The sequence below is a fragment of the Pinus tabuliformis genome, chromosome 3_1 (assembly GCF_031772625.1).
Source record: "Pinus tabuliformis cultivar Carrire ecotype Pingquan chromosome 3_1, CPIR1, whole genome shotgun sequence".
NCBI classification, from domain to species: Eukaryota; Viridiplantae; Streptophyta; class Pinopsida; order Pinales; family Pinaceae; genus Pinus; species Pinus tabuliformis.
Window position 1 is genome coordinate 370530599 of NC_142301.1, and position 14684 is coordinate 370545282.

Below are 14684 nucleotides of genomic sequence, written 5' to 3' on the forward strand. Positions count from 1 at the left end.
TTCTGGGTCGGGGATGAGAAACAACCCTCCGAGAATTTTTTTTAAAACATATCATCCACTGCTACGCTGCCATACAACATTTGTTTTCTTTTGTGACGACCCATCGAAAATATTTGTTGACAACTTTCGGGATTAGTTCAATCAACCATCATCGAAACAGGGGCAGATCCTTAAAGTCAAGGAGCTGTGATTTCATGCTTGCCCACAGATTTTCGTTGGCCTTTTCTTTTCTAGCGTCAACGTTCGTTAGTCTCTCTTATTCGTCACCACGGAGACTTCCTTACAACATTTCCACATCAAGCCATAGCCTCAATTAAAATATATGCTGAATGTTATTATCTCAAAGAAGATTGTGTCTAAAATGTTAATAATATTATCCATTCAGAAGATTGTGCGAAAACAATAATAATATTATCAGCAATTTGAAATTGATTTATTTAATTTTGGTGATAATTATGCATGGTTTAAAAAAATAGTTTTATTTTTTAATATATTACTTTACACACAGATAATGTTATATTAAAGAGCAGGTAAATGAAAGACATAGATTGCAATCATGAAATCAACTGAACAGCGATTGATTTTATGCAATTTCAAGTTCAGTCGCGACAGGTACTGTCGTTATGCGGCCTGGTTCCTGTTTATAATATTAAAAATAATATATTATGACAATCATATATATGTTTTGGCAGCTTATGTAACCCCTTTCCCATGCAAAGTTACAGGGTATTTTAAATTGGTCAGACAGCTTTTTCAATCTTCTCGAACCAACCAAACTTATAACTTTAACACAGGCAGACATTAGTTAGGATAGAAAAACATTTTGCTCACAAATAGAGAAGTGACCCTGAAGGAATCCTTCTCGTAAAACAATTGAGTGCTGAAAAATAAAATGAAGTGGGTGCATCCATGGGATCAGCATCCCCCCAGTTTCAGCCGACTGTTACCTGAATGCATTCGGCCATATCCCTCCTTTGAAGGATGGTTCTTCCGTATTGTGGACCCCAGCAAAGGCGTGAGCTTTGCAGTGATCATTGCGACCAACTACGCCACCTGGGAGAGCCATGCTACTATTGTCTTCTGCATTGATGATGAAGAAAGCCCAAACACTAACGGCAGCAAACATGGTGGACGTACTGACAGAGTCCAGGCAATGGCAAAGGTCAGGGCCGCTCTATTCCCACCTCGATGGAATTGTTTTCTATTAAAAAAAAGGAATTTTCCGGATTAATCTATATTGGCCGTAGTCTGTGATATTTTTTTTGTTTGGTTTTTTTTTTTCAAGAGGAAAAAAAGGTTGATTTTATTATCAAGATAAAACTAGTAGATGTGCATTATATTTTCATGTAATTTGCAGAGATTGAGATTGGTTTAGCATGTGAAGATAGTTATATATGTCAAATCTAAGAAACAACAATTTTTTTTAAACTAGCAGTCATTCATAATTTCCATTTTCTAATATAAAAGTCTATGAGATTGTCTATCACTATCTTTTCATTAAACATAAATTTATGTTGTCTGGAAAATATCAAAATTACAAAGGAAATGTTGTTGTGACCAAAAAGTGTCACGGAAGGCTGAGCACACCCTCGTCTCGTGTAGTGTCGTCCATAATGACTTTGAATTTCATGATTCCATAGGGCTCTCTAATGTCATCCTTTGACAATTTGTCCGCCTCTGTGTTGGTTTCTCTATAGATGTGAGTGATAGTGTATGCTTCAAGTGATCCCAATCTGTGCTTTATCCTCTTTATCCAACCCGATAGTGTGGGGGGGGATCAAAATCTGAGTATCCCATGATTCCATCAATGAGAGATTTGGAATCACCATAGATATGTAGACAATTTAGTTTCTTTTCTTGTGCAAACCAAAGTAATCCCCATAAAGCGATTGCTTCAGCTCTTGTGTTGGTGCACGTGCCTTCGTTCAATGAAGCTAATATTGTTTGCTTCCGTCTATCTAAAGCAACGCGCCACATCCACATCCCCCAGTTGTGCAACTCCATCGAAAAATCCAACTGGGACGCTGATCAATGAAGGACTCAAATGGGAAAGATCACCTGTGTAAACAATCTTCTATGTGATAGCATATATCCATGTTGTTACCTTGTGACAAATCTAGTTGATGTTATATTGCTTTCCTTCAAACAATTAATGGTTGTTTCCCAAATGATGTAGAGGGGCAGCGCCTTGAAATTTTTTGTAACAGTTTTCCAATTCATTATGCAATCTTCAAGGTTGTTTGTTCTCTTGTATGGGATCTAGAGAGCAGATGATATGCATTCCCAAATCGTATTGGTCATTGGACATGTAAAGAATATGTGATTGGCAGATTCAGACGTTGCCCTGCAGAATATATAGTAACCCGAACCCAAGTGGCCCCTTATCAACAGGTTATCCCATGTAAGTATCTTATTCCTCCACACCATTCATGAGAATAGGATGATTTTGATGGGAACCTGCCACTTCCAGATTTTGGAGAACCATGATAGTTCCTGTGGATTGTAAATCTGTGCCGACAATGATTTGTATGTTTCCGCCACGATGAGCGTGTTTTGAACTATTCTCCCAACCTAGTTTATGCAGTCTCCACTTCTGTTGTAACACAAACCTGCAAGGCTCAAGTTCTTTACATATGTTTGCCATTCCTTAGCACTTGAGCCATCCAAGTTCAAATCTGCCGCATCTTTCCAAATCGAGCATCCCGCTTTCCATTCTTTGATCGTCTGGTTCAAATAGATATATCCTCTGTGATTTAGAAGTGTCATTGTATGTTTGCCAATATGTGTACCAACATTTGCACTCTTTATTTTATCTGTGCTAATAAGAATTTTCTATCCATTGCCAAATTCCCATGCCATGCCCATGCGCCACCAGTCAATGATTTTTATAAAAGATCTACATATCATCGATCCTCTAGTTTTGTGTTGTCTTTTGTCTCTATATAAGGATTCAATGTTATATTCCTTCATATATTTGTCCAGAATATCCTGCCAAATCCCTCTCCCATGCAACGCCCTCCAGAATGATTTAGCAGGCCCCATCCCCCAAGTTCCTTGGGGATGATTAGTGCGCTCCATTTGCACAAATGGTATTTCGAAGCAGTCCTAGTCACGGACCAGAGAAAATGAGATGTGATTGCCTTAATCTTGTTGGCAATGGTGGACGGGATGATATAGAGATGTGAATAGTACACAGTAATTTGTTGCAAGACAGCTTGTGTAAGTATGTATATGCCCTCTAGGAGAGAAATATGTTTGTCCATGTGCTCAATTTCTTCTTGTATTTGTCAACCAGCCACATCTAGTCTCTTACTCCATAGAAATTGGGCCTGAGCCTAAAGCCCAGATATGGAAATCCTGCCTCTAGAGGTGCTTTCTGAACTCCAAATATAGCAGCTATGTAATCGATATCCATCTTGTTTCCAGCTGAGTAGTAAAGAACTGATTTGCTGCCATTTGTTAACCCCGTTGTTGCACCATACCTGATAAATATCTGATGTAGAGTGGACAACTGGGATCCGGAGATGATGCCAAAAGTTAAAATGTCATCAACAAAAAACAAATGTGTTATATTTACCTGTGTGGAGATGTAAAACCCCTGAAAAAGTCCACGAGCTAAAAATTTTGGAAGGAATTTTTAGAATCACGATTTTGGGTTAAAAATTCTCCACAATTGTAATGTATGAGGGGATTTTCAGAGTATTGAATCCATATTTACAATTAATTTCATAGTGATGAATCTATATTTACAATCAAAAACTCATTTTAAACAATAAAAATTAAGATTTGGCCCAAAAAATTAGTAACATGTTTATACATCTCCATGTCCAGACAAGCATGTATGTAGGAATAATATTCGCCCTAAAGAATCTCCTAAAGTTGTCGCCTTTTCTAATTTAGATCAATCTTGATTTCCCTTCCTAAACAATTGTTGAGATGGAGAAAATATTGCTAATGTTTTTCTGCACTAGGTATTTTTCCTTTGCTAATTTTTCACAATAAAGAGTAAAGAGGGCATTGGAAGATGAAGTGATCATTCAGATTTGTGCTCTTAGACAAATTGATGTGTTAGTGGAAAGATTGTTTGTTTTCTGATTATGTTAAGTGTTAGAAAAGTTTAAAAAAAATTGTTGAATATGACCTTTCTTGTAAATATTTTGTTCTTATATGTGTTGTTTGATATTTAGATTTTGTTTCCATTGTGTGTGTGAATGAATATATTTCAACATGTCACTTATGTGTGTGTTATGTGTAGTGAGTTAGGGAATTGGGATTTTATTTTTGAGGGAAATAATGAAAGTTAAAAGTCATAATGATAATATATTTTTTATGAATTCAACATGTCATGTGGAAATTGCTTGTTATTTATTATGAATTCAACATGTCATGTGGCAATTGAATGTGGATGTAGAGGATAACAAGTGATTCTCCTGATCATTCGAGAAACCTAATTGACATGTTAATATTGGACATACTCGACTTTATTTGAGAAGGGAATTCTATAAAATGAAGTTATGCTTTGGAGAGTATAGGATTGTATTTTATACAATTTGTAATCCTTCATGGAGTAATTGCAGTGTTCCATAAGTACGCATTTCACAAGGTTGAGGAATTAAATGTGGGTGGAAGGATAACAAACATTCCTCCCAACCACTCAAGATAAACATAATTGACATGCTAATACTGGACTTTATTTGAAAGAAATTCTATCAAATGAAGTTTTGAGTTGGAGAGTATAGGATTGTATTTTATACAGTTTGTAATCCCTCATGGTGTAATTGCAATGTTCTATGAGGACACAACTCATAGGGTTGTGAGGGTGTCCCCCCACACTTCTCAATCCCTCAAGATTGGGAATGGGGGTGTTTATCGAAATGTTTCTCCATACTCTCCATTTTAAGGAACTTGGAAAAATGCACAGTGAAATGTTTCACCAATGCATGGGACCCATTTTACAAAATGGAGGGATTATGGGAACCGCTCTCGAAAAGTGGGGTGTTGGCGCATCTCCACATGATTTTGTCCAAAAAAAAAACGAGTAATTGCAATGTTCCATGAGGACACATCTCACAAGGTTCAGAGTGTGTCCCCCACACTTCCAAACCCCTCAAGATTAGGAGTGTGTCCCCCACACTTCCCAACCCCTCAAGATTAGGAGTGTGTCTCCCACACTTCCCAATCCCTTAAGATTGTGAATGGGGTGTTTAGAGAAATGTTTCTCCATACTCCCCATTTTACAAAACTTGGAAAAATGCACAGTGAAATGTTTCACCAATGCATTGGGACACATTTTACAAAATGGAGGACTTATGGGCACCGCCCTTGAAAAGTGGAGTGTTGGGGCATCTCCCCATGATTTTTGTCATATATATATATAGAAGGAATTAATTACAAAATGAGAAATTTACATGGGATGAATTGTTATTTGGGATTTTTTTTCATTTTTTTAAAGACAATCCCCCTGTAATAGGGACCCTAATATCTCTTATCCCCATGAATTTTCTTAAAACTTGCGGGTGTATTTACACATCCCCGTGTATGTTTCTTCGCTCCCACACTCTCACATCTCAAAAACTTGTTGGATCATTGAATAATTAGTTACATGTCAATTTAGAATCATATATTAAGATGTTGTGATGATTCTTCTTAAAGGATTGCATGAATCTTATTAAGCACTAGTTGTAGCTTTGGGGACACAATCTCTTCAAATGTGGCAAATGGTATGCTCTATCTTGCTGCAATTAGAATGATGCTTATAATAATATCTTTCACATGTTTTCCTTGACAAGAAACTTATTGGTGATTGACAATGAAGCACATATATGTCTCTCTTGTGTTACCCCATGGGGACATGACAAGGATGTCCCCAATTTGCTAAGGGCATCTTTCAACACAAGAAGCATCACATGTTCAATAAAGAACATCCTAAAAGTCCTTCATTTCAAAGGGGAATCTCATGTCTATTGGGCATTTAACATGTCTCAAATATGGGCATCAAGAAACATAGTACATGCACTTGTTTTGGGGCAACTTGATCAATGAAGAAAGTAAAAAACACAGGAAATAAATAAAATGAACCCCACCGTAATTGGATTCATACATAAATGTGCCCCTGGCACCAAATGTAAGTCATTCTACGTGTTTTGGAGGCAAACAAATCTCTATATTTAGTTTACAAGGAACAAAAAAGAATCAATCGTAAGTCAATTTTACATGTTTGGAGGTAAAAAGAAAGCAAAAAAAGAGCCAACAAATTATCTGCAATTGTTACTGAAATCTACATGCATCCAAATCATCTAGCTACAAACTCTGGGGACAACTATTTGTCTTATGGGTTGAAGATTTAAAGGGTATTATTGAAGATGTGACGTGGAAAACCAAGGGATAACACCCCTTTTTACACCCCAAGACTTATAATTGTAATTAAAACTGAGTATGTTGGGATGGCTTACACGATTATTTTTATATAACTCATTTAATGTAAATATTCATTTTTATTTAATATATTGCTAACATTAAAAAAGAGAGCGACCAACATGGATCCCAATGTCTAGGGGAAGCCGTGAGGGGGGTGTTGAGAAATCTAGGGCATTCAAAGTTAACAATTTATCTGCTATAGAAATTTTGAATAATATGACACATATTCACAGAGATTATCATGATCATACAATTATAAGCGGAACATGTATAATACATAATCTCCTCTACGTTGATCATCAATTTACAGAAGCAGAAACATTCACAGGTGCACATAGAAGCATCAATCACACATATCAACACAGTATTTTCCCGGGGAAAGCATCTCGCTAAAAACCCCACACTATCTGTATATTATATTGATTGAATCATGTAACAATACATAGTACAATACCCATCCCAAGTACTCAATACTATCTCCTCATGCTACACACAATACAACTCAGATCTGATCTCCAAATCTCCCCCGCTGCTTGCCTGCCTCCACAGCTCAATACATGCTCAAGAATTGATGAGAATGACTTACCAAACTCGTATTTGACCTGCAAATAATCACTCACACTCTGTTGGACGTGATCACAGGCTACAATTCTTGATATTGGCCAATTCATTAGCATACTCAATCCCTCTGATTGTGCAAATCATCATGCACAGCTATAGTCACAACTGATAGCAATATGATCCTCTAACACCTGTCCCTGCTGAATTGAACATGCACTGACATGCAACTGAGTTAACTGATGTATTCTATAGTTGCATTATGAGTTAATAACTTGTGAATTAATTAATAACTAATTCACCCAACTCATCTCTAGTCTATTTTCCAGTTAGACTAAATACAACTAGTTTAACAAAGCTAAACTGAACACAACTCCATCAACTGCACCTCCAGTCCACTAAACTCAACTCACTTGAGTTCTAACTGAAGTCCTGCATGCAAATATTAGTCATCCCATAGGTAACCACGTATTTTCCTTTGGGATCTGCATGTACCACATCCGTAGCTCATCCTGAAGTGCTCCAAGAGAATAAGATCAAGTTTATAGTCCAAATATTATTATGTGACAATAACATTTGACTTTTCTATTTTTGACAGCCAGTCTAAAAATAGACTTTGATCACTCACACTGTGATCACTCACACTGTGGTCACCCACACTGTGATCACTCATACTGTGATCACCCACACTGTGATCACCCACACTGTGATCATCCACACTGTGATCAAAAATAGAACTTGTGCCATAATTTTCCTGCGGGCCCACTTAGTGAAGGCGACTCTTTTCACTAAGCTCCATCATCTTGTTGTAATCTCAACAAGCATTTCTTGTTGCACACTTTTCAACATCTGCTTGATAATTGCTTGTGATGCACTTTTACTTTTTATCTTATAGTCTTTTCTTCGTTATCTTATTAATGTGTTCTTTCATCAATATAATTACCAAAATGCATAATAAAAGACAAGTGACACAGTATGTAGGCTTCTCCATCCAGGGCCAAAACCTCTCACTTCTTGAGAGGAAAACCTGATCAAAATTCTTCTTCTAGATCTTCAATTGATAAGTACCAAGACCTTGACATGGACCCTTGACTCTAGTGTCCTCCCAATAACCTTGTCACCGACCTTCATGCTCTGCCTCTTCCTTCCTTCGCCTTTCTTCTTGATCTTGAACTGCTCTCCTCAGTTCCTTCTAGAGAAACTCAGTCTCTATGCCTTTCACTGCTCCTTCTCGATTTCACCCTGAAGAATCTTGGTCTCTAGGTATTTTCTTTGACCTTCCTAGAAGAATACTTTCTTGCTTCCCCTGAAGAAATTCATTTCGCTGGTCTAGAGGAAACTTCACTGCCCAGAAGAAACTTCGCTACCCTAATTTATCACTGCTGAGAAGGTAACCTTTGCTATACCCAGAAGATAGTCTCCGAGAAGAAACTTCACACTTCCCTTTGCTGCTCCTTCTTCGCACTTATTTTATCCTTTTATTCGTACTTCTTCATGTTGAGTTTCTTGTTTGAATTGTGTGTCTTGAAATGAGGCTGAGTTGGGCTATTTATACACTTCTTCACTTGACCTTTAGGCTGACTTGACAGCTAGAGTTAGGCCGACTTTATCTAGCAGCTTCTTCATCGTTTGTAGACTGACTTGAAGAGGTTCGGTGACAATTTCTTGGAGGATACTTTTACATAAACAAGATGACCTTTTACAAAGTGTAACATGACTTCATTTACATGACAATGACACTTACATTTTATGACTAGATAACTAATAAATTCTAAAGACTCTCAATGGGAGTCTTGACTAAAAAAACAATCCTTTCTCATGAAACCCATGAAAAAAGTCAATAAAATAATTTCATTTTTCTTATTGACATCTCATTACATAAAATCATATTTACTTGTCATTATGAAGACCGAACCTAGTTACACTTTTCAACACTCCCTCTTAACTAGGGAGGTATTCATAATGGTACCTTGGACTTTCTCAATCTGAAGAATTTCTCATAAGAAGAATTTGGATTTGTAACTCATTTGTACATCATTATAGAACCAACATTGTTATATAGCAAGGCCTTGAATAACAACTCTATCGCTCCACAAGATTAGATCACAATGCTGACAAGACCAATGATTTATAGACACACTCATCATTGTGTCTCTAAGAACACACCCCACTTGGGTTCACTCAGGATATGCTCCATAAGGACTATTATTTTCTTGGACTCCCCAGCCCCAAAATAATATTGGTCCTCCACGACTACTCTTTCATGGGATGCCCTATCTCATCCCCTAAGAGCATCAGATGCCAAATGATTACACAATCCTCCATTTTGTCTTCCCAAGTGAAGATTAGAACAACATTTCTATCACTCCTTTTTATACCAGGAGGTTTTATTCCATTAAAGGAATGTAATCATTCCTATCATAGAGAAATGTACCTAAGCTTCCAGCTTAGGAATTTCCAAGTTTCTTCCAAGTAAGAAAATTCTTCTCAGGCTCCCTCTTAACCAGAGACCTATCGCAACTCCTTATGTGGAGATCTTGAATGGAAACAGGCTACTTAAAGAGCTCCTTCCTTTGATGTCATGAATTTCTTCTTTGTTAAGGAGTCTTCATCTTTGGGAACTTCTACATAAGGCACATATCATTCATCACTTTTTATCCATGAGTCATTCATGTCTTCAACTCATCAAAAAGTGATCCATCAGATTTTCCATCTGGCTTTGCTTCATGTCATATTTTGGAAGGACATTACATCCTTCTATATTATCTGCTTGGAAGTCATTTACAGATCTCCTTTGACAGTCCTACATAAGCCCAACCAGATGTTAGTTCAAAAATAATCAATGAACACTTTAACTTAAAATTACCTTTGCGATGATCTTTCACCATGACATCTTCCTGTAAGTATTAGCATCCTACATGAAAATTAACACATCTCCCATTGATATCCATTGTCAAGAGTCTCTATCTTTTTTCAACTTCCATCGGAGTCTTCACATCTTTTTGGGAGATATTATCGTCACATCTTCTTGGGCTTCGGATGTTGAATGCCTTCTTTCTTCATTGCATATTATTCCAATCTCTTCCTTTCTTTTCAAACTTCATTATGAGGAGCTTCCAACCATAGTTCCTTGATTGTAGTCAACTTCCTCATGATTCATGAGAGAACATATTATGTTGATATCATCTAATGTGACTTATGCTTTGATGTAATCCTTCGGAGGAGGAGATCCTTCCTTCTCTTGATCATATTTCCCAGGAGGGGAATAGTGATCCATATTATCTGTGACATGACTTTCATAATAATCTATGTGAGCTTACACACCTCATCTTTCTTTTGATCATTTAGACTTCCAATAGTAGCTTCATTCAAAAGGATTTTATCCTTCAGACCTACTTTCCTATTATGTCATCATACCATCATTCCTTGAACCCCACGAGTTGAAATTCCTGACAAAAAAAACTTCGCTTCCTTTCTACATTGGTGAATCTTTTGATGAGAATTATTTCAAAGAAACTCGAGGATGTTTCATATCCTCACCCTTCAGATGTTTTCTTCTATGATGGTCCCAGTCGATGATGAACTCTACTTCTATAAGTATTAATGAGGTTTCCTTAAGAGCTTCTTATTCTTTGTAATTTGCACTAGACATACGTTTTGCTTTCCTTGTCACAAGCTCTTCTAATTCTTCAATTATGATGCTTCTTTCTAAATTCATGCACCCTATCTTTCCCAATGGGGGTGACCAAGCTACAGGACAAGTGGTGGCGCGTTGGAGTGTGGAGCCAGCTAGGCCTCCACGCGCAACACGAGTGCCTTAAAGGCCCATTGGGACCTTGTTCGAACTCCCGCAAGAATTACATAATGTGAAGTGTAGGTAGGAGGGTGACCATTTGCAGTTGTTGGGTGATGAGGAGGGAGTGTTGGGTGAGACATAGTAGTGGGGCATTAGCATCCCAAATCAGGTTGTCGCTTGGGGCAACAGTGCAGGATGAGCTCGGGGCAAGCAGATGTGCGAGGGACTGGAACCTGCAATCAATTTGGTCGTGGGATTCGGGGGAGAATTGGAGTAGCAGGTGTGATGAGGGATATAGTTTCGGGGTTGGAGAGTGTGGGTGTCATGCATTCGTTTCCCCTTCCTCACTCTGGTTTTATCTCTAGGTAGGGGATGCTCCTCTGGAGAGGCAGTGTTGTGGATAATTTGGGTCTTGGTCGAATCCTTGGAGCAACTTGTCCACTTCAGAGACTGGTGATGCACCCTCCTGTTTGCCGACAAATAGTGGAGAGGGATACGAGAATGACACCAGTTGTTTAGGGCTCCCTGATGTCGGTGTGGTAAGCAACATGTTTTTGTATTTGGTTCATATCTGGCTTGTGTGGTGGGTTGCACAGGCCAATCAGATTCGTCCCTACGGTGGTGCAACTAGTGGTGGAGGCGCAGGTTGTATGCCGAGACAGAGAGGACACGCTCACAGAGGGGGAGCTGGCCACTGAATGGAATATCGTCCACAGCAGGGAGTGCCCAGCTTGGGCTCAGAGTCAACCGAGAGCCACCATTTTGATGCCGATGTAGCCATGTCCCCAGGTCACTCCCTGGGCCACGTTGAGGCTCCGACCACCTTGGACTCCATAGCGGCCCAATTAAACAATCTCCATCTAAGTATGGAAACTTTGAGGGAACAACGTTATGATGACCAGAATGAACTGGTGGCCTACATCAATGACCTCCAACACACACAGAACGAGCTCCTGGACTCCATACACGGCCTTCGGCTGTAGCTCCGGTGCACAAACGACCACCTTCGTGCTTTGAAGACTCGGGTGGAACACATTGACTACCACATGTGCGTTCTTTTATGCCCCGTCATCGTTTCCCCCCAACCCACCCCCGTAATGTGTATTCCTGGAAAATTCTCTTTTTGTGCTTCTTTTGTATTGGAAATAACCAACGACATAAGTTGACTTGGCCTCTTCACAAGCTTAATATTGCTCAGAGCAAGACTCATGTCAACTCTTAAGCCTGATACTCAGCCTTGTGCGGTAGCAATGATGTCTTTTGATGATCTGGTGATGTTGTATTTTGTTCTCGAAGTTATGATAATATAATGCATTTTTTTACCGAAAAAAAAAAACAAAACAAAAACAAAAAAGAAAACAAAAACAAAAAAGAAAAAAACAAAAAAAACAAAAAACAAACAAAAAAACAAAAAAAAAACAAGAAACAAAACAAAAAACAAAACAAAACAAAACAAAAAACAAAAAAAAACTTGATGCATCCTCATTAGGGGATTTTGAGGTCTAAAATGGGCCTCTTAAAGAAATTATAAAATAATAGTGGAAATAATAAAATAAGATTTGATTACATCATCAAATTTTAGAGGCGAAAAACAAAAAACTATTTTTTCAACTCGCATTTTCAACTTATCTCCCTATTGGTTTACTCAAAATTCAAGCGGCAACACTCGTTGGATGCATAATTTGATTCCTAATCCAAGGAGTACCCATGTTGCATTCTTTCGATGGACCCTGCTACATAAAAAATGAGAAATACATGGAAAATGTGATTGCAATCACATATTTTCATGTATTTCTCATTTTTCGTGTAGAAGGGTCCATCAAAAGTATGCAACATGGCTACTCCTTGGATGAGGAATTAAATTTTGCATCCAATGAGCACTCCCGCTCAAAATTTGAGTAAAACCTTAGGGAGATAATTTTAAAATACGAGTTGAAAAAGTTGTTTTATTATTTTATTATTTTATTATTTTTAAATATTTTTACTTTTTTACTGCAAAAATGGTGAATCATCCCCATGGTTGACATCATCATATTGAATCCTATTGGTTCTTATAAAGTTTATTTTGGTTGTACATTTTTCTTAGGAGGCCCATTTTAGACCTCAAAAATCCCATAATGATCTTATTTACATTGCTTCCTATCTATAACTTATAAGTGAAAAAAACTTTCTAATGAAGAAGATCAACTCAGTCATCTTCTTGCTTCTTCCTTCTTATGCTTCTTTGTCTTTGGTTCTTTCACTTCATCAATAGAATAGTCTTCTTCCTTGTCCCTCTTGCGATTAGGACAATCCTTTCTGTAGTGCCCAAAATTATTACAACCATAGCATCTTTCTTTAGCCATGTTCTTCTTTTTCTTCTTTGGATTACTAAACTTTCCAAATTTTCCCTTTCGTCTTGACATTGTTTGTTCCCTTCCATCTGATCTTTCATCACTTTCATTCTTCATCATGTCTTCCTCTGCCTTGCAAAGAGACCATAACCTGATGAATGGGATAGCTTCCTCTTCCCTAGTGGCAATGAGGTTACCTTGTTCATCAGTTAATGCATTTAATAGAGATTATTTCGTTATCAAATACTATCTCTCTTAGGTCCTTCAATTGACCTTTTATTTTAGATTCCTTAGAGAGACATGACGATATCCCTTCATCCTTTGATTGTTTCAATTTATGAAGATCAAATCTAAGTGATAAGATCTTTTCTATTGTGATTTTAGAGAAAAGTTCTCCTAGATTATCATATATTTCTTTATATGTCTCCAGCTTGGCTACATAAGAAATGAGTGAATCTTTGATGGACACCTTGATAATCTTTTGAGCCTTAAGATCCCTTACCATGTATTTAGACAATGCTTGTTCTTCGAATGGCTTGGAGACCTTCCCATTGACATGATCAATGCCTTCATTTACTTTGAGGACAATGTCTATCCTTCTTTTCCAAACAAGGAAGTTTGATATCCCAACCATCTTTTGGTTTTCCTTAAAACATGAAGTCATTTTTACTAGATTACATTATAATAAGAGGTACTTACTTGAGAAGATAGTGATGATGAGCTTGCTGCTTCTTATTTCAAATCTTTTGGTGAGGGAGGACTACCTTCTATGGGATCTTTGCTTTAATAGAGACAGGTTTGACTTTTGATTCAATCTTTCTTAGATTTGAAGAGCTTCCACTTCCTTTGGAGTGCTTCTAGGGTTTTGGTCTTTCTTCCTACTTCCTTCTTCAATATAGGGTTTCTTTGATGTAGATATCGGTCTTCTTGATAACATTCGACTTGCTTTGATGTTCATTTTGAAGATCAGTTCTTGTGTGTCAACTTTCTCTTATTACCCCTTCTTGTCTTTAGTACCTAAGCTCTGATACCATGTTGAGAAATCTAGGGCATTCAAAGTTAACAATTTCTCTATTTGATAATTGATTGTGATGCACTTTTGCTTCTTATCTTATAGTATTTTATTTGTTATATTATTAATGTGTTCTTTCATCAAGACAATTACCAAAATGCATAATAAAATATAAGTGACACAGTATGTAGGCTTCTCCATCCAGGGCCAAAACCTCTCACTTCTTAAGAGGAAAACCTGATTAAAATTATTCTTCTAGACCTTCAATTGATAAGTACCAAGACCTTGACACAGACCCTTGACTCTAGTATCCTCTCAAGTAGAAAAGTAGAAAACTTGTGCAAAAATTAAATTTTTATATATGTTATGTTTCAAATATACAAGCATTTTCTATATTGAATACACATCCTCAAAATTTTAGCTAAATAAAAAAATAATAATAATAATAATAATTTGCAATTTTTAAATAGTTTTATATAGATACATAAATATTTTATATAGATAATAACTATTTATTATCTATTTATATAAATAGATAAATATAGATAACATTTTAAATACGTGGGCC

At 37.1% G+C, this 14684-nt stretch overlaps 1 protein-coding gene across 1 annotated transcript in view; it reads left to right on the top strand.

The window, feature by feature from the left end:
• Positions 1-774: 774 nt before the first annotated feature.
• LOC149187250 (uncharacterized) overlaps positions 775-14684 on the top strand; it is a 308667-nt gene continuing 294757 nt past the window's right edge. The window contains exon 1 of the mRNA XM_089411330.1: positions 775-1162. Within this exon, the coding sequence (XP_089267456.1) occupies positions 893-1162 (270 nt within the window). The 5' untranslated portion in view covers positions 775-892. The remainder of the gene's footprint in view (positions 1163-14684) is intronic.